This window comes from Pistacia vera, unplaced genomic scaffold (assembly GCF_008641045.1).
Source record: "Pistacia vera cultivar Batoury unplaced genomic scaffold, PisVer_v2 Contig248, whole genome shotgun sequence".
Taxonomy (NCBI): Eukaryota; Viridiplantae; Streptophyta; class Magnoliopsida; order Sapindales; family Anacardiaceae; genus Pistacia; species Pistacia vera.
Genome location: NW_022196055.1, coordinates 458,375 through 479,668, shown reverse-complemented (window position 1 = coordinate 479,668; position 21,294 = coordinate 458,375). Strand labels below are relative to the sequence as shown.

General features: G+C 34.2%; 1 protein-coding gene across 2 annotated transcripts; it reads left to right on the top strand.

Moving 5' to 3' along the window:
* The first annotated feature begins 7,393 nt into the window (after window positions 1-7,393).
* On the top strand, window positions 7,394-13,068 carry LOC116132068 (protein MEI2-like 4). 2 transcript variants are annotated; one of them, XM_031417748.1, is made up of 10 exons: window positions 7,394-7,997; window positions 8,084-8,129; window positions 9,203-9,532; window positions 9,718-10,139; window positions 10,241-10,399; window positions 10,581-10,697; window positions 10,776-10,924; window positions 11,222-11,316; window positions 11,409-11,816; window positions 12,323-13,068. In XM_031417748.1, the coding sequence occupies exons 1-10, from the start codon at window positions 7,962-7,964 to the stop codon at window positions 13,051-13,053; spliced, it is 2,493 nt and encodes an 830-aa protein (XP_031273608.1). In that variant the 5' UTR covers window positions 7,394-7,961; the 3' UTR covers window positions 13,054-13,068. The 2 variants fall into 2 exon arrangements, with proteins under 2 accessions (XP_031273608.1, XP_031273607.1); XM_031417747.1 differs by having other exon boundaries at window positions 10,776-10,927.
* Window positions 13,069-21,294: the final 8,226 nt, after the last annotated feature.

Here is a 21,294-nt window from a genome sequence, read left to right as displayed (position 1 = left end):
CGTATCTCTCATAATTTGAACTCAAAATACTTGATTTTAGAATGCGTAACAATTTATTCAAACCCAAAATTTCGGCCTGGAAAACGAATTAGGAGCCGTGGACCGAGATGCTACAAAAATATTACCAATCCTTTGAAATTCTCATTTTTTTTTTTTTTTAACTTTTCTAATTTATAAATGTTGTTGCTATCAATGTCTTATTTTTAGCTAATTTGACAATCTATCCCACCTTTCCCGTTCATGTTTCATTTTAAGAATGATATTTTTTATTAAAGATGTCAATTATTTTATTATTAAACTAGATACATAGCAAATTACTTAATTAGACCTATTAATTAAGTTTAGACATATCCATATTGTTCAAACAGAATAAACGCATTTCTAGAACGTTTGATGTTTCAATTTTAGTAATATTTTTTCTCTTTTTTTTTTTTAATTTTATTTCATTTCCTCCGTACGAAGTCAAACATACTATAACAAATCTTGTTATTTTATTGCAAATAATTTTTGAAGTCTTTTTTTTTAAATTAATTTTATTTTTTCAATATATATGTGTGTTATTCTAGTATCAAATTGATAACATTACTGGTGCTTTTGATTCGGAGAATATTTTATTGCTTAAAAGGTAGAATTACCTCTAAGATAGATTACCTTGAAGATTACGGGAGAATGTTATACTAATATGTTTAGTTAGATCAGTGGGTATAAATAATTAAGATGTTTGGTTGAGAAGAATAAAATATTATCAATAGAGGCTTTTACTGAATTGTCATTCCTTTTTAATATAATAATAATAATAATAATAATAATAATAATAATAATGTTGTTATTATTATTATTTAAATAAATTCATTTAACCCCCTCTATTTGAGAATTTAGCTAAAACACCCCCAATAACAAAGTTTAAATTTTAACAAAATACCCCCAGTCACCCAAGACTACCGCCGACAGCCAATACCACCACCGACAACCAGCCACCGGCATCAATCACCAAAACGGTGCACGACAGGCGAGATCAAGCTATTCGTGCGCTGTTTTGGCTGTTTTCGGCTAGATCGAAGGCCGAAAATAGCTAGATCACTATGGATTTGGCCGAAAATGGCTAGATCCACGACGATCTGGCTGTTTCCAACCAGATCACTGTGGATCTGGTTGATCCATTCTGGCCGTTTTCAGCCTTTGATCTGGCCGGAAACAGTTAGATCGGTGCACGGCTGGCCAGATCTTGCCGATCATGTGTCAATATGGCAACTATTTCCAATGGCTGACAGTTATGGCTAGCGGCCGACTGTGGTCTTTGGTGGTTGGGGTTATTTTGTTAACTTTTAAACTTTTTGGGGCTAGGGTGTTTTGGCTAAATTCTAAAATGTAGGGGGTTTGGGTTATTGTTATTTGGTAGCCATTTGAGGACAATTGTATCCAGAATGGTATTTAATTAAGGGTAAAATGGGTATAAAATTAAGATTAATCCGGTAATCTTTAAATACCACCCCCTGATGAGGTAATGTGATTATCCCCTATTTAACTCACAGTAATCACTATTGGTATTGAAAGATTACTGAAATCTTTTATCACTTGACAACCAAACAAGGGAATGTCCGGAATTAAAGATAGATTACTGGAGTTATCTTTCCAAAGCCCTAACCAATCACACTTTACTTACTTTAGGGAATTATACATCTTGCTAAATTCATTACAGTATATCTTTACTTAAATTACCATTTTTCAAAGATTTTTATACATAAATCTTTTGAAACATATGATATGAATCAATTTTCCTACAAATTGATATAACACTAACAAATTATGCTAATTCATTTGTAAGATAATAACTTGTAACATATAGGGGCTGTTTGGATCGGGGGTATATAAAATAAAAGGGGTAATCTTCATTTATTTTGCAAGATTCTTGTGTTTGGTTTGCAAGTAATAAAATATTACAGTAATCTTTTATTGCAAATAGTGTTTACTGTTGGTAATGTGGGGAAGTAATCTTATTATCTTGTTAGGGGGTGTTATTAAATATTACTGGGGTAATATGATTTTTCTACTCATTTTGCCCTTTATTAAAAACCATTTCGGACACAATTGCCCTCAAATGTCTACCAAATAACAATTACCCAGCCCCCCTATATTTGAGAAATTAGCTAAAACATCCCAGCCACAAAAAAGTTTAAAAGTTAACAAAATACCCCTAGCCACCCAAGACCACCATCGGCCATGTTAGTGTATGCCCTAAGAACCAATCGTGTTGTCGGTTCCAAGGCATTATGTTTTATATATATACGTTAATGTTATAATGTATATATTTTGTATATATATTTTTATCTTATTAATAAAAGAAAATGTTCTTATTTCACATGTGGTTTACTGCTTCATTTATATATATGTATTACATGTGAAATGTCCGGATGATACAAATCTTTAGAAGATCAAAATCATTAAAGTATTCCCTATATATGTAATAATAATATGGCAATAATATTACATAGTAGGTATGTTGAATGCCTTCATTGAATATCATATGATGGTATTAGTGTGAGTGATTATAAAAGTTATATCACTAGGGCATTAGCATAGATAAGCGGTTAGTGAACTGTATATCGAATATGGTAATTTATAATGAATCACATGGACATTTACAATGCAGTCAATGATACATCATAAGATCATACTAGTGTACTATTAATCCTTAGACCTGAGATATCACAGTTAGATTCTGCATAAACGTATATGGTTCATATGATGTATAAACATGAGGCTAATCATGTAATGTGTAAAAAAGCCGATTTGACCATGTGTTATTTATGTGTGAAGACAAATGATAGTCAATATGAGATCCGTTGACTTGGTATAGGTTGATATCAAGTTCTTAGACAAATGTCAAGATATATTGGAAAAGGGAAATCTCCGACCGGGGTATATAAAATGTTGCTGAAAGGTTGTTTCATGGTAACACGTTCCATATGTATTGATTGTCAATTTGATATAAGATTAAGACAAGGATTTTGACATACCATGAATCCATTCTTAATTGGGATTAGACAACGGAAAGATTTAATTACATAGCACGTATGATTATAAAAGGGTTCGTTGGAGTATATATTCATTGTGACTTAGGGGTTATGGAGCATTGTTAAATGTCTACCATAATCGATGAGAGTTTCGGTCATAAAGAGTTATGACGAAACATATCGGAACAAACTACGATATCATGCTATGGCTAAGCTACAGTGAACCTAAGAGGTCACACATAAAAACTAAGGAGAATGGAGAAATAGCTAAAGAGAGTTGATTATCCAAGGTTGGTTAGCATCTACCAAGGGTAATAAAGTTATTTATATTATTATTATTGAATTAGATTCAATGGAGGGTTATATTAGTAATTATGAATAATTTAAGAGTTAAATTGCTAATTGGAATTAAATGGAATTCCAATTCATAATTAATCATTTTCTTTATATTAAATTGATTTTAATAATGGGTTGTAATTGTAAACATATAAACAATTTAAGGGTTAAATTGTTATGTAAACAATTTAAGAGTTAAATTGTTAATTATGATTAAATGTTAATCTAATGTTATTATTTAAAGAAGTTTAATAACTTCATAATAATTATGGAATTATTTACAACTCTAAAACAATTATAGAATTGTTTAAGGAAGTCCAAAACAATTATTAAATTGTTTACAAGGCTACATATATAAAGAAAATGATATATCAATTTTAGTGTAGAGATCAAAAATTTCTAAGAACCCTAAATATCTCTCTTGGCCTAATTCTTCTTTGAGAAATGCTAGTCTTACAAAGACAAATACAAAAGGAGGCATACAAAGATAATTGTTACCCTTCATCTTTATGATTTCTCTCTCTCTCTCTCTCTCTCTCTCTCTCTCTCTCTCTCTCTCTCTCTCTCTCTCTCTCTCTCTCTCTCTCTCCTCTCTCTCTCTCTCTCTCTCTCTCTCTTTCCGCTTTTTCTTTGTTTTTTTCTTCTCTTTGTAGCCTTCTTTGTATAAGTCTTTGTAAGGATAACATTTTTCTTCTTCTTTTATCTTAGTGTGGATACTATTTTATTTAATTTCTCTTGAAATTAAAAGTCTCCAAGGTTGCTAAGAACTTAAGGTAACAAACTATAACTTAGTTGTTTTCAATTTGACTGAAATTTTTTGCAAAATACTAATATACATATTATAGTATCACATGCATCATTCTCCATGCATTCCAACTTTCAGGCCGCCCACGTCAGTTGCCGTAATGGTGCAGGATCGACTGGATTTGGCCGTTCGTGCATCAATAAGGCTTTTTTCCATGGCCGGAAATGGCAAGATCTGGCGTTTTCATGGTCGTTTCATGGCCAAAGATGTGGCTGTGAAACGGCCAAAGATTTGGCCTTTTCACAGCCACAGCTTTGGCCATGAAATGGCCATAGATCTGGCCATTTTCCAGCCATGGATTTGTGATCCATGGCCATTTCCGACTTTGTCGGTGCATGATCGGATATATACGGCCAGTCATGTGGCATTCCGTCTACTACCGGCGATGACCAGTAGTGGTGGCTAGTTGCTGACAGTGGCTTGGGGTGGATGGAAGTGATTTTGCTACAAATTAAAGTTTTATATGGCTGGAGTATTTTAGCAAAATTTCAAATGTAGGGGGTTAAAAGAAATTATTTTAAAAAAATAATAAAAAATACTATTATATTAATATTTAAAAGAAGGGCAATTTAGTAATTTATATAATATACCTACCCATTTATCCTCCTAACCAAACATGTAATTTAGCAATTTATTCGAACCAACCAAACACATTTTCAAAATATTTTTAGTAATCTTTAAGGTGATATTTCTTTCTATTAATATAATATAATCTATAATGAAATATTATATAATTCAAACTTCCCATAACACTAGATGTATAGACAAAAGAATATTATATGATGACATTTTTCATAATTAAAATTTTATTTATTTTTTGCAATGTACATATATATTATCTAATATTATCGTCATCACTAAAAGTAGATAATAATACTTCAATAATGTTAAGGGCCTGGCAAGTTGACCATCCAGTAAAATTTTGCCACCACAAATCTTAACTCTCCCAGCCGATCTCGTAGGATATGAATCGTACTCTTCTATCCAACAAGAATAAAAAAATGACTAGAAGCGGGGTGTCAGGACACGTATCTTTCGGAGGAGGGAGCTTACTTTTTCATTTAGAGTTTAGAGGGTGAGTTTATTATCCCCCTCTATTCAATTCGCCACGTAACATCCAAAATGAATGATTGTGTAGAAAGTAATCAGGTAAGGCAACTTCTTCTCTGCTTCCCGTACGGATAATGTCCCCAACCACTCCACCTTCGCCTCGTGGCAAATTTAAAAAAGTTAAACTTCTTGTTCTTCCCTGATATTTGGTGTAATTACATAAACACCTTATTTAGTTTGGAAATTTTCATCTGCTACCCCCTATAATTTGTTAGGTGGATGTCCCTGATAGAGTAATGGTTGGCAAAAATTAGAGAAACTCTTCTTAAGGTCAATGATAGGTGCAAGAAATGTGATCTATAATTCTCAAATTATAGGGATTATATATGGAAAGACATAAAAAATTATGAATCTTCAATAATTCTATCAATGTTCAAATTAGTTATTTTTAATTCTTACATATTTTTTGTATTTTTACTATTATATTTAACAATAATTAACAATTTTTTAGACTTTTCATCATATTTTAAATTTTAAAAAATTATTTCTAAAATAAATTATCCCCTAATGCATTATAATAAGCTTTCATAAAATGATCCTCTATTTATCTCACACTGTAACTAGTTAAATTACAAAACAGACATAATGTGCGACATGGAGCTACAGGTGATAATTTCTCAACTACTTCTAACATGAACGAATTTAAGCAGCGCACGTACCTCGAGGCTCCACTAAATTAAAAAAGACTTCCATATTTGGACCAAACTACCCCTCACCTTCTCTTGCCTTTTTTTCCTTAACCACCTTTACTACTTCGAGTACTTTCTTCTTTACCTTAAACTAATTCCCTTTCTTTATCTATTATCATCCAACTCTATTTCTTTAATATTAAAGTCAAACAAATTTGATTCATTTCAATAATTTAATTGGATTATGTTTGAAAAAATTATTTAATAACTTTCACTACTAATAATAATCGATCTTACAATAATAGGATCTATGTCTAAAAATAAATCATTTATGTATCATAATTAAAATACCTATAAAATGAATGAGTGATATCATTTAAGAGTAGTTTTTTTAATAAAGACATCCTGATATATAGAGATGGACGCCAGTTGGGTCGGGGCCGGGGAATGAGTCCCTTGTACCCGTACTCGACTGTTGGGGAAATACTCATACCCTACTTGTACCAGAGTTGGGGGTGTTAGGGAATCTCCATCCCATACCCGCCCTTGCTTGGGTGATACTACTCGCAGGGATATAACCATCTTCGAACTCGACCTGCTCCTACACCCAGTGAATACTCTTCTCCTCATACCTGACCCTATCCCTAAAAATTTTGGGGAATCCCTGACCCGCCAAGTAAAACACCTATCTCTACTAATATAAATTTTGTCAAGACCATCCTTAATCACCTTGTCACATTCATTTCATAAGACTACAATGATATTTTACAATTTAGATCCAATGATATATCTACATAATCTTAACAAAATTATATCACAATCCTAACTAGAGAATTACCATATCATTTAAAGTTCATGTTTTAAAATTTTTGTTCAAATACTTTAAAAAAAAAAAAGTATTTTGATGTCCTTTTAATATAAAGAAATATATGTTAAATGATAAAAATGTTTGTTTTTTTTTTATTATTTTTATTTCAAACGAAACTTATATTATTTTTATTTGAGTTTAAAATAAAATTTTTATTTGAATGATAATACTCCAAAATTAATTATATCATCAATAATTATATTTATCTTTTATTTTTTTTCCTGAAAAATTAAAAATATTTAACTTCTAAGGTCGTAGTATACTTATCATATTTTCTCGTTTAATTATTAATTTTTACTCATCAATTACTTTCAACAACAAAATTTATAAAGTAATCAATAAAAGTAATTTTTTGTCTGTTACATGTACAAAATTGGCTATAATCTCTCAACATTAAAAATAGAACTATTTTGATGAAAAAAATTAGATAAAGTACAAGTACAAAATTGGATATAATTAAATAAAATATTCTAAAAATAAAGAAATACTATAAATTTAGTTTTGACAAAATTAGCAATAACATCTTTTTCTTGCAAGGGTAACCCCGTAATTTCGCGACCATCAGACCTGCCAGCGTGGCTTTTGAAGACAAACAGAGATATCACCGCAACAAAGGAAAAAAATCAAATAAGATAAACAAAGAGAAAACACAAAGACTTTCCTCAGACCACAGATCAATCAATCAATCAATAATCAATCACCACCACCTCACGTCGTTAAATCCTCTTTAACGGCAGCACTGCCGTTCTCCTCCACCTCCTCATCCGCCGTTGCTGTCAGCTTCCCTCCTCCGGCGAGAACGGAAACTCTCGCCGGAGAATTATTTCTTTTGTTTTGGTTTGGTTGACGTGAAATGTAGGAAAGAATCTAATCAAATTCAAAACGGTGCGTACAAGGCACAGACAGATGATGCCTTGTTTCTTCAATCAAATTTCCTTGCCTTAAGCCGTAATTTATTCCATTTTATTGTAAATTAAATTAAATATCTCCCTCCACCTTCTTGTTTAAATTCCTCATCATTTCTCTCCTTCTCTCTGTTCGCTTTTCAATTCAAAGTCCTGCCTCTAATTTTTTATTTGTTTAATTTGTTATTATTAAATGCGAGATCTTAGATTAATTCAACCAATTCAAACACATTTGTAATAATTATCAACTTAGCTCAGTACGGCGCGCTGTTGTGCCGTTTTGCAAATTTGATCATGCCTTCTGAAGAGCTGCAGGGTTTAGCAGAAGAGGTGAGTTGTCTTTAATTTTAATTTCTTATTACTTTATTTGTAATTTTAATTCTGTTTATAATTTCGGTTTGTTATGTTTTGTTCAGAGGCAGGTCGGTTTTTGGAAGTCAAACACGTTGCCTGGACATTATGGTTAGTAATTCTAATTTATTTTTCCTTTTTTTTTTTTTTTTAAATTTAAAATTATGGAAATTCCGGTACTTTTTCAGCCTTGCAGGGACCGTGGATTTAAATTGATCCTCTTAGTAAAAACATACATTTGTTATACATGTAGAATTTAAATAAGGCCTGTATTTAACATGACTATTAAAAGTGATGGCGAGTTTGCCATTTGGAATTTCTTGTATGGGATTTGTGGTGTTGTTACTGTTTTGAGTTACATGGTCAAAGAGGACATGGGACCTATTTTCAGGTTATGTTAGAATTTCAGTTAATGATTTGGAAGCCGAATATGATTAAACAGAATCGAAAAATTTTGTAACACTAAATTTATGTGGACGGTGTTATGTTTGTGGTACGTTTGACTGAAAATTGCACATTCAATTTTGTGAACATAATTTCATACTTGGTGTTTGGAGTCAGAGAAGGTAGTATTTGGTGAATGATTTTATTTCTATGTCATTTTTGGAAAAGAAGAATGATTGAATAGTCTCTCTTACTAGTGCTACAAATTCTAAAGTAATATTCAAAGTTTTCCATCTCAAATGGTATGTCATCGTATGTGTTAATCTATATCATTAATCATATTAGCCCGTCATTTGCACATCATTGTCATACTGGAAGAAATATCACTTGGAATATTACTTGGATATATAGAATTAATGTTTTTCTCTTTTCTCTGAGGTTTTTTTTAAGTTAAATCAATTGTTTGGAAGAAAAGATGCAGAGTGCTGTGTGTATGTATGTATTAATGATCTTTGTCTTTTTGAAAAGTGCTAGTTAAGAATTAAAGTTCTTAGTAATTTGCATTTGACCATAATAAATTTTAGGCATTGCTTGTCGACTTTTAAATTTTGTTTTTCTATTTAGGGAAGATCTGTAGTTCGTGCATTGAAAGTGCTTCAATGTCGAACTTTAGATATTTAAATAATAGATGACTACGACTGGTTCTTGAATTGATATCATAGCTGTGGAAATGTAGCCCTTTCATTATATTGAGTTGTGCTTCTATTGAGGAGTGAAATCTGATATAATGTGACCAACAGCCAGCAGGAAGTCAATTGCTTCATCTCCTCTAGAGAAACATATTGCTGTGGAATTTCGGACCATGAATTCTCTGGAACATCCTGAGTCTTTCCTGATGCGAGACCCGAAAGCAAATCTTTGCATAGATCGGTATGCAGTGGGAGCAGAGAGAGCTGCCAAGCAGTCTATGACATTATTGAGATCTGTAGACCATGAGCCAGGGACCAGATCTAGTTTGAATGTACAGCAGGCATCCTCTTTTGGAGAAGGTGACAAAGTAAATAAAATGGCTGCGCAATATGAGAGCAGTCTCTTCTCGAGCTCATTATCAGAGTTATTTAGTAGGAAAAGTAAGTCTTCTTCCCCTTTTAATGTTTCTTGATATATAGATTTTACTTACTGTTGTTATATCATGTGCTTATTTTTAGTTATAGCTCGTATTATCTAGATACAGTTTATGGGTAAATTTTTTTCAGGAAATTGCATGCTGTTCTAGTATAGATAACCCTGTTTCATGTGAATTTTCTTGTTGCAGTGAGACTGTCTTCAAACATTGCACCACATGGTTATTCAGTTGACACTGTAGCCTCACATTATGAGGAAGAGGGACCCTATGAATCTCTTGAAGAAGTTGAGGCCCAAACTATTGGAAATCTTCTTCCCAACGATGATGACTTATTTTCTGGAGTGACTGATGGGATTGACTACATTATCCAACCCAGTAGTGGAGATGATATGGATGAGGTGGACTTTTTTGACAGTGTTGGAGGGATGGATTTGGGGGATGATGGTTCTTTTGCAGTGGAAGAAAATTCTGAAATTTCTGCTGGTGAGCTTGAGGTTTGTAATGGTGGAATAGCCGTGGATCACCTTTATGGTGAATACTCTTCTAGAACACTGTTTGTGAGAAACATAAATAGCAATGTTGAAGATTCCGAGTTAAAGACCCTTTTTGAGGTCTGTGCCTCTTTGTCTTTTTGGGTGTTACCATTTGTACTTCATGCTTGTTTTCAAAATTGAGTGATGACACAGTTGTTGTCATTTGTTTGAATATGCAGCAATATGGGGATATCCACACTCTTTATATGGCCTGCAAGCATCGTGGTTTTGTTATGATTTCCTATTATGATATTAGAGCTGCTCGAAATGCAATGAAAGCTCTGCAGAATAAACTGATGAGGCGTAGGAAACTCAACATTCATTATTCAAGTCCAAAGGTAAGCTTCATGTATAATTGTACCTTTCTTGGTAGCTTTTATGAGAATGCCAGCCATATTGTTTGGATTATCATTGATATGTGTGCATTTTGTCCTAATTTTGACTGGTAATCCATATTTCTATGTCACGTGTATAAATATTGATCTGTGACACCATGAATTGTTGGTTTATTCTTATCAGGACAACCCTTTAGAAAAAGATATAAACCAGGGTACTCTTGTGGTATTTAACCTTGATGCTTCTGTTTCAAATGATGAACTTCGTCAGATCTTTGGTGTATATGGAGAAATCAAGGAGGTTAGCTTGTGTTTCAGTTTTTTGGTCGTCTGATTGAATAAGAATGCAGCGTTAACTCATTCTCACTCTGTGCTACAGATCCGTGAAACCACTGAAAAGGGTCATCAGAAATTTATTGAATTTTATGATATTAGAGCTGCAGAGGCTTCTCTTCAAGGTTTGAACAGGAGTGATATTGCTGGGAAGGGAATTAAGGTTGAGCCAAGTCATCCTGGGGGTTCAAATCTGTGGTATTACCTAAGCATATTTACTTGTCTTTATATCCATTTTCACATAAACCCAGTATATCTTTAAAAATGACTGTCAAACTGCGGTGTCTACGGGCAAAATATAAATTCTTTTAACTCAGAAAAGTTTGGAGAATCAGTTTGAAGCAGAATATCTGCCATATAGATTCATACACACATTTATATGTGCCATCATTTATTTATCTCAGTATGTCAACGTTAATTGTTTGATAACTGCTTTCTAATTTGTTAATTGTTTCTTTAATCTGTCACTAAATTTCCTTACTTTTGATATAGTTCGGCACAGCAGTGTGCTTCTGAGCTGGAGCAAGATGGGTTTGGCCATTTACTGCAGCAGAGTAGCCCTCCTAATAATTTAACCAAGTTTTCTGGTATGATCATTGCCATTAAAAGGACATTCCTTGTAAATTTCAAATCAGAAGCAATTATATATTTATGTTCCTCACAATCTTTTTTTTATCAGGGGCTATATTGCATGGCTCAATGTCATCTAGGAGCACAGATAAAGGAATTGGTTCAGATTTACACTCTGCTAGAAAAGTCTCATTTCTCAAATCTGTTCATCCAGGTATATCTTCAAGTGTTCCTAACACTTTGCCCTCTTTGGTGAGAGTGGAACCAGTTGTCCCTCAATCTGGCCTTGCCGAGTCTGGTCACTCACTGAGTCCTTTAAAATTTGGTGTCCAAACCACATCAAGTTTTCATCCTCATTCACTTCCGGAGTATCATGATGCTTTAGCAAGTGGTGTTCAGTGCAATTCTCCTGGTCCCATTTCTGCAAATGTCAATATTAAACCACCAGAAATAATTGACAACCGCCAGTTCAGCAGAGTTGGCTCAAATGGACACTCCATTGGGTTTGGTGAAAAAGGTAAGTGCCATGGGATCACTTGGTACTATTTTTATCTATGTTTATGTTTCTTGGTTTGGTTTGTGAATCCATTAAGTACAACTATTGGTATATACAAGATTCTATGGAGACCCAAAATCATGTAAAAACAATCAAGAATAGTGGTTAATTTGTGAATTGTGACAGCTAAAATGTCTTAGCATTATTGATTTGAAATTGTGGAAAGATATCTGAATGGTTGATATTAGCTTTAGATGCTTTATTGTAATTATTCTTTTTTGGAATTCGTTTGGCCTAAATGTCTTACCTGTGGGTCAAGCGGTATATCTGATTAGGTGCTGCATATGATACCCTATTTTGTTGCTGAACACATTGTGTAATATTTGATGTATTAGTATCTGAAGTTAAGCGGTCATCTAATGTTCTTTTGTTTTACTAGCTTTATATTGAATTGACTCTTTGTAATATTTGTCATTTTGGAACTGCATGTATCAAATGATTTTTTTCATTTTTGTTCTTTTACTCAGTTTTTGGGTCTGCTGGTGGTGGGAGCGGTTCTCTTCTTGCACATAATTATACTTGGAGTAACTCATATCATCCCCAGCCTCCAGGCATGATGTGGCCAAATTCACCATCAATGGTCAATGGAATTTGTAATGCTTATTCGCCAGTACGACTGCATGGACCTCCAAGATCACCATCACATATGGTGAACACAGTTTTACCGATTGGTAACCACCATGTAGGTTCAGCGCCAGCTGTTGATCCTTCTCTATGGGATAGGCGACATGCATATGCAGCAGAATCTCCTGAGGTTTCTGGTTTCCATCCAGGTTCCCTTGGGAGTATGAGAATTCCTAATAACTCATTGCACCCTATGGAATATGCCTCTCATATCATTTTTCCTAATGTCGGTGGAAATTTTATGGAAATGGCTATTTCCTCAAAAAATTTAGGGTTTCAATCCCATCAACAGAGGTCCATGATGTTTGGTGGCAGAGGACAAGTGGTTCCTATGATGAATTCATTTGATCTTCCTACTGAACGTGCTAGAAGCCGTAGAAATGAAGGCAGTGTAAATCAGGCTAACAAGAAACAGTACGAACTTGATATAGAACGCATATTGCAAGGGGAAGACACCCGAACGACACTCATGATAAAGAACATTCCTAACAAGTACGTGGCTTCTCTTTTCATTTCTGTAGCAGCAATTCCTTTAGTCTCTAGGATTAGTAGCTTTAACATTATTTTTGTATGAAATTTACTTGGCATAAGTAAGCTGGCAGATAATTTAGGGAACCTCCACCTCCAGTAAAACATGATAGTTTTAAAAAAAATGATATCGGATAGGCTGGAAGTCAATAACTACACTGAAGAGTTGCCCTTTCTCCTGTTGTTGAAAACAAGTTGATGGATAAATGACTGAATACTTGTAACCAAAAGAGGAGAAGAGGCATATAATTTTGCAAACTAAAGTTTTGCTTATTGTTCAATTTGTTGAATTTGCTGACTTGATGGATGAAGAACTTAGTGCTAGCGATAGGGAGAAAAATCAGCATATGGACTTCCATCGGCACAAGAATGTGCTCTAGTACATCCTTACACATGAGCTTGTACATGTTATAGTGTTAGCACCAGCACTAGACTTGGTTGTTTTGGATCTGTGGCATAAGCATTGATGTATTGTCACAATTACTTCAATCTGTTTATTTATTGGGCTTATTTCTAGGGGCAGTGCACTAATTTCCTTGTTGCAAATTTGTGTAACTCTAAAGGTCCTCCTGCTTTGAGAGGCGTGCTAATTTTCTTCTAGTTGTGGCAACAACTGGATTGGTTGGTTGTTAATTTGGCTGGCCTGAAGCCCAATAAAAAAGTTTCATGTGATATGGGAATTAGATCGAGTTTGAGCTAATNAAAAAAAAAAAAAAAAAAAAAAAAAATTAAGAGGCTGATGTTAACATCAGAACACAAACAACAAACTTATAATTTTAAGAGGCTGATGTTAACATCAGAAAATTCAGAACGCAAACAGCAAACTTAAAACTTTACTCTAATTGCTGATTATACTCATAAAATGTAGAACATGTTTTCAATAAAATCCCACCCAATTTCTCTTCCTAAAATTCATAGTTCAATTTACCAATCAAACTTAAAACTCTACCACTAATTCTACATAAAACTCAACCTAATTGCACAACGTAAGCCCATAAAACATCTATACACTACTCAAAATTCAAACATCTTCATTTCTAATCTGCTCCCTAAATGACCTTAAGAAATTAGAAATTCAATTACTGATATGAAGTCGGTAACAGTTCTCAATTGAACAGTTTCCGATGATCTACACGAAATAAAAAAAGTAAACAAACCATTAAAAATACTAGAGTTCGATCATAGCATGTTTTAATTTAAATTTCTAGCTAAAGAGCTGTTAATAGAAATGGAAAATAAAGAATAATAATAATAATACCTTTTGGGAGTGAACCATGACGGATTTGGAGAGGAGTCTTTAGATAAAGTCGTGGCCATTTGAGAGAGGAGTTGTGATTCTTGTTGTGAGGGATTGTTTGGAAGATGTTGTCCGTCCTCTGCAAGTTTATGACTTGCGTTACTTGACATTGACGGGTGATTTTTTTTTTTTTTAATTTCTTTGTAATTTTTGTTTTTTTGTAATTTTTTTGGTTTGTTTCAATGTGAATGTCGTAGCCTGTTACGCAATCATCGTCCCGAGTCCCGAGTTCACCAACCCACGCTGGATATTCGTATTCTCACTTTGTTATTTTCTATTGCAATTATTTTTCTTGCTTTCGCTTTTCTTTTCTATTTTTGTTGGGTTGTTTTTGTTTTTATGCTATGAGTATTGAAGTCGTTAAAGCGATCTAAAACAATATTACACGTTCCAAGCTGTTATTCTTTATCTAAAAAGCAATCCTCACCAACCATTTATGAAAATGTCATTTCTTTTTTTTAATACTATATTTATAATCTATTCTCACAAACTTTCTCTCACAATTCTAATATAATAGTTTATAATTAATCAACTCATAATAGGTCTTGTCTATCTAATAATAGGTTTCGTCAGTTCAATAATGGGTCTTATCTACTTAATGACGAACTGATCAATTATGAACTATCATGTTAAGATTATATTGTGACTTATGAGCCAATCTTTATTGTTTATTTTTTTAGACAAAAATAATTTTATAGGACTTTGGTAGGTAGAATTTATATAAATAGAAACTAGAGATTTTATCAAACAATCGTTAATCTTTGTTTTTCAATTAAAATGATAATTCTATTAAGTCAATAGATTCGTAAAGAATATATTGTCTTGAATTTTATGTACTTTTAATAATAAATTAAAATTTTATTATCCATAAATAGTAAAAAATAGTTTATAAAATAATATGAGTTTATTTGTCATAATTCACTACGTAAAAGAACCTCTAAACGAGCTCTTCTTTCACAAAAGTTCATCTTAAATTGAGTTTATTTAATTTTTTTTTTCTTAAATTCATTACTTCCCACCAAATATTTAGGCTTTAATCAAACCTGGCCATGTGTCCAAAATATATGTGAAAAGAGACTTGCTTAGTTACAGAAATCTCTCATAATTAAGGTACATAATTATTCAAATAAAAGATAACAATCTCAACAAAGGAAAATATAGGATCCGTATAGTTTGTTATTTTAGATAGGATTTTGAAAATAATATTAGATAATTAAATAGGGTGATTATTACGAGGTAAAATTTAAAAATTAACAAAAAAACTCCCTAGGTTTGCTAATTTAAATAAACACCCCAATATATAAAAATTTTGTAAAATAACAAAAAACACCCCCACCCACCCACAGTGCTAGATTCCGGCCACCACCACCGGAATTTGGTCGGAATCTGGCGTTATGATGCAGACCGGTCGGATCTGGCCGGATGTGCATCGATCTGGCCGTCAACGGTCGCAAAAGGCTAGATCTGGCCGTCGTTGACCGTCAATGATGGCCATTTCTTTGATCGTCATTGACGAACAGATTTGGCCTTTTCCGACAGATCCACTATGGATCTAGTCGGAAAAGGCCAGATCAGCAAATTACTGGCCAATTTCAATCGTTTGCAGGCCGTTGTGACAGATTCTGGCTACCACCGACGATGGTTGCCAAAATCTGGCAACTATGGGTGGGTGGGGGTGTTTTTATTAATTTTTAAACTTTTTTTCTAGGGTGTTTAATGAAATTAATAAACTTAAGGGGTCTAAAAGTAATTAAAAAATATATAATAGTATTTCCTAAATAATTAAACAAACAGTTATTTTGGGAATAGGGTATGAAATAATAAACCAAACGGACCCATAAATACTCAAATATCTCTATGTTTGTTTTGTTATTTTGGATAGGATTTTTTAAATAGTTTTGAGACGTTGAGTTGGGTTATTATTACGAGAATAAGATTTGAATAAAATGTGTTTGGTAGAGTATTTTGACCTTGTTATTTGTGTTGAATAAATTGTTGAATATTTGTTTAATATATTTTTTATAGATGATTTATTAATATAATATTTTGGTGCATTTTGTTAAAATAATTTATTATTATAACCTAAAAACTTATCAATTTACATTTTAATAATATTAAACATTTGATTAATAATTTCGTAACCACTAAATATTAAAAAAAAAAAAAAAAACTCATATTAATTTCAAGTACTAATCCAACTGTTTAAAAACACCGCATTAATACATATATGACAAAACTACTAATTATCAACCTTTAGAATCATTTGTGCACATATACTCCATTAACAATTACGACATGATCATATGTGTTGCCCACAGTTCAGTCGTTATGTTATCTCGTACAGTCGTCATGTCGTCTATAATACCTTGCTGCGATTGACTCAATCCCTCTCTATTTCCACCATCTTCTACCCCGTTTTGGCCATCAAAATATACTTGCTCATTGCAGCGGTGGTTGGTGTTTGGAAGAAGAGGGACTGAAGAAATAAAGAAGAAGACAAAAGAAATAAAGAAGAAATAAGGGCAGATGGCAGATGGCAGGTGGAAGAGAGACTTGTCACGGTGGTTAAGGGAGAGAGACTGAAGAAATAAAGAGGAAGAAGAAGAAAGGAATAAAGGAAGAAAGAAGTAAAAATAAAAAAAATTACAGATGTAGACCCCACCAATATAACAGTCAAATATGGCACGAGTAGTATTTATTGAATACAACTTTTTAAGTAATAAAACAAACACATATTTCAAAAATTGTATCCCAAATATTGATAGAAATAGTAACCCAAACGCACCATTCCTACTACAATTTGAAATTGAATTGTTGATCTCTTAGGCAGTGTTCTGAAGATCGAACCGTCCGGTCAGACCAGTTTGACCGGGAGCCGATGAAATTTTCGGTCCGGTGTCCTCTAAAAACTGGTATTTTTAATCAAACCGGATTGAGCTGTAGTTGGACAGTCGGAATAGTGCCGAATCTCGGTCCAATCATAACTCAATCTCGCCGAATTCCGGCATCATTCGAGGGAGAAAACACCACCATTAGACTTGACAGCATCTCCATGACAAAACCCATCCATTTTTAGTGGCCATCATCCAGCCTTTCGTCGCTCGCCGTCCACCTATAGTTCATGCGATCGTCGCACCTCCTTCTTGATTCCGACAAATTCCGACGCCGGTAGAACTCCGTAACACCACTATAAGATTCGTTGGCACTTATACATCAAAAGCCCCATGATTCCAAACTTTGATTAGTCGTCGATCATCGCTGCCGCCACCACTCACCAATCTTTTCACATGACAGGGGTGTTTTGGATAGATTTCAAACCTTAAGGGAGTATTATTAGGGGTGTTTTTGATGAATTTCAAACATTTAGGGACTAATAGTAATTTTACAGGATACGATCGAATCGACCGATCCAACCGGTCAAACCAAAAATCGGACCCTTGAACGGGTTATAGTTCTGTCCGGTTTTCGAAACATTGCTCTCAGGGGAAAATGGAAGACACTTTTCAAACCAATTTCGACAACTTGACTTAGTAAGTTGTCCTCTTCCAATTCCAATCCATCACAACCACAAAATCTCATCATTGCCCAACAAAGTTCTTCATCTATCATCAATAAGAAAGAGAAATTCAAATTGAGTTAGAGTCACAATTAAGTGGAGAAAGAGAAACTCGAATTGAATAAGAGGAAAAAGTTTATCAATCTTGTCAAATAGTTGAATTCACTTCAATTCATGATTTCTTCCTTTGCTAATCAATTATGTTTTCAACCAAAAGATAAATGAAAGCAAAAGTGGTTTTCATTTTCACATAGTGTTCTGAAACCCGACCCGAGGTGTCATCTGGCCAAGGGGTTAAGTCCTAGGTTAATCGGTTAAATTAGCGTTGTGGCTGGTGATCCAACAAGTTTAAAATCTAGCAAACACACCCTTGATAAATACACGTCAATCCCTACAAGTTTGAGACTGCACACTTTTCTAGGCCAAATTCTAGCTGATTCTGACAACCAAAATTCAATCTGACACCACCACTTGAATCACCGACCTCCACTCAACAAAACTCTTGGTAATGATCGTGACTTGCATATACTATCATAATTGGGTTGATTTTTTTGGGCCAAATTTCGGCTGATTCCAGTGTCCAAAATTCAATCTAACACTACCACCTGAACCACTGGCTTCCACTCTACAAAACCCCTCTAACCCCAGCACTTGGCATACAAAATGATGCGATAGAAAATGAATACAAAAGTCAAATTCATCAAATTCACTCTTTCTTTTATTTTCTACCACATCACTTTGTATATAAATCATTGTAAGATTTATTTGTATGTGTAGTATTACTCTTGTTCCATTTATCAAAGGCCGAGATTGTCTAGATAGATACATGGAACACTGAGGAATAGCATTAGAATTTTATCAACCCTTCCACATCCATTAGGTGAGCGCCTTAAGATAAAGGGTCAAACTTAGGCAAAGTCCATACACCAACACTTTTGAAGTGTAGAACCAAAGTTGCTAAGAGAGAGGTTCCAACTCGTGACACGGACAAGACGCGACTTATAGATCCTTGACGACATGAAAGGTTCTACAAGTCATACACCTTACATGATGTTAAACCTCTAAATCTATTTACTGCTTGCATGGTGAATAGACAGTTTGTTATGAGCCATTGTAGCTGGAGTGTGTTATGAGCTGCAATTGTCTAAACAAGTATTTTAATTCTTGTCTTGTCTTGTCTTGTCTAAGTAGGGTCCTACTATTTTAATTATTATTTATTTAAGTTAGTCAATTGTAGGCTTGGTCAAAAGCTTATTGTTTGTGTTGAACTGGTCTTCAAGGTAGAGGGGTACGTGGGACCATGTTCCTTTAATTTAGCAAGAGGTCGGGAGTCAGTTTTGGGTTCAGTTAATTTTAGTATGTATTTAAACAGTATTTGCTATCAATCCAGATCACGATTTTCATCTCAAAGGTTACCAGTATTGGAGGTGGTTGGCTCCTCAAATTGTCAAAGCTCTTTTATTTTTTGTTTTTTGTTTAACAGAATTAACACATGGTATCAAAGCCATGTTCCTATGCCATGGATGAAGGTACTCGTAATGCTCAACTAGCAGAAGTTGTATCTACTTTGAAAGGAGAAACAACACAATTGATGGAAGAACAAGAACGTTAGAGAAATTTATCGGAGACCATTTTGCAGCAAATCAACCATCTTGTTGCTAGTTATGATCAATCAGTAGTTACAATGGTGAATTCTAAATCTGGTGAAGGGTCTTCTGGAGGAAGTTCTCAGCAACTCAAAGGAAATCCATTATTGCAGGGAAATGGAGGCATCCAAACTAGGACCTTACAATTGGATTTTCCTAGGTTTGATGGGTCTAAGCCTACTGAATGGATTCTCAAGGCTTAACAATTTTACTCTTATAGCAACACTCATGATGAACACAAGCTTCAAATTGCCTCCTTCCATATGGAAGGCAAAGCATGGAAGGCAAAGCCCTTTCTTGGTATTGTTGGCTCATGGACTCTAGTCCTATTCACACTTGGGAAGAGTTTGCCAAGGCTCTTAGAATTCGTTTTGGGCCATCTGCATATGAGGATCCTGCTAGGACTTTCACCAAGTTGTGACAAACAGCAGGTGTGGAAGAATATCAAACACAATTTGAAATTCTGTCAAATCGAATCACTAGGCTCATTGAAGATTTCCGAATTAGCACATTTCTTAGCGGGCTACATGATGACTTGCGAATAATTGTTACAATGTTTAAGCCCACCACTCTATCCATCGCGTTTGGTCTTGCTCGTTTACAAGAAGAGGAAGTTTTACGAAGGACCCATGGTAAACAAGTGTCTACAACCACACCAAACTTGTCTTCTCGATCCTACCACATTGGGCTTCTTGCCCTAACTCCTTTTTTATGACTACTAGCCCCACCACCACAACCTAGAAATACTTCCAATACACTTGCACCTAACCCCAATCATAGACCCACCTTACCTGTGAGATGATTCTCCCTAAACCAAATGCAAGAAAGGAGGGATCGAGGCTTATGTTATTATTATGATGAGAAGTATCAACCCGGTCATAGGTGCAATCGACTAAGAATTTATTTGTTAGAAGGAATGCCGGTCGAAGAGCTGCATGATACTTCTGAAGAAACTTCTTAAGTCTACCAGGAAGAAGCTAACACTGTGATACAGGTACAAAAAAAGGAACTCTTAGGAATTTCACTGCATGCTATTGCTAGAGCTCCTACTCCAAAAACTATGAGGTTGCAGGGAAAAATACATCAGTAGGCGATAGTGGTTCTCATTGACATTGGAAGCACACACAGCTTTGTCAATCCGAGTGTAGAAGGAAGGTTAAACTACCAGTGATAGATAGCCCTATGTCTATCCAAGTTGCTAATGGTGACAATATTCTTTGTCATAGTTGTTGTAAAGTTGTTCCTATCCTTTTACAAACTCTTTAGACTGAGGCCACTCTATATCTTTTAACTCTTGGGGGCTGTGATTTGGTGTTAAGAGTGGACTGGTTGAGAAGTATTGGTCCAATCTTGTGGAATTTTACTAACCTTACCATGTAGTTTTCTCTTAATGGTTCCATTGTCCAACTATAAGGAATAAAGCCGTCAAATACAAATTTGGAAAAAGAAGAGAAAATTAATAAGCTTACTAGATGTTGTGGAAAGGGAGTTTGGCTTCACTTGCTAGAAGCTAATAGTTCGAAGCTAAAAGTTCCAACCCCACAAGCTTTTAAAGAGTTATTACACAAATTTACAAGAGTCTTCTCTAAGCCTGTTGGCCTACCTCCACCTAGAAGCCACGATCATAAAATCCAATTGCAAGAGGGAGCCAAATCCACATGTGTAAGAACTATAGATATCCAAAAGGAGGAAATTGAAAGGTTGGTTTGAGAGATGCTACATAATGGAGTTATCAGGACAAGTCAAAGTCCTTATTCTTCACCGATGTTGCTGGTGCGAAGGGCAGAC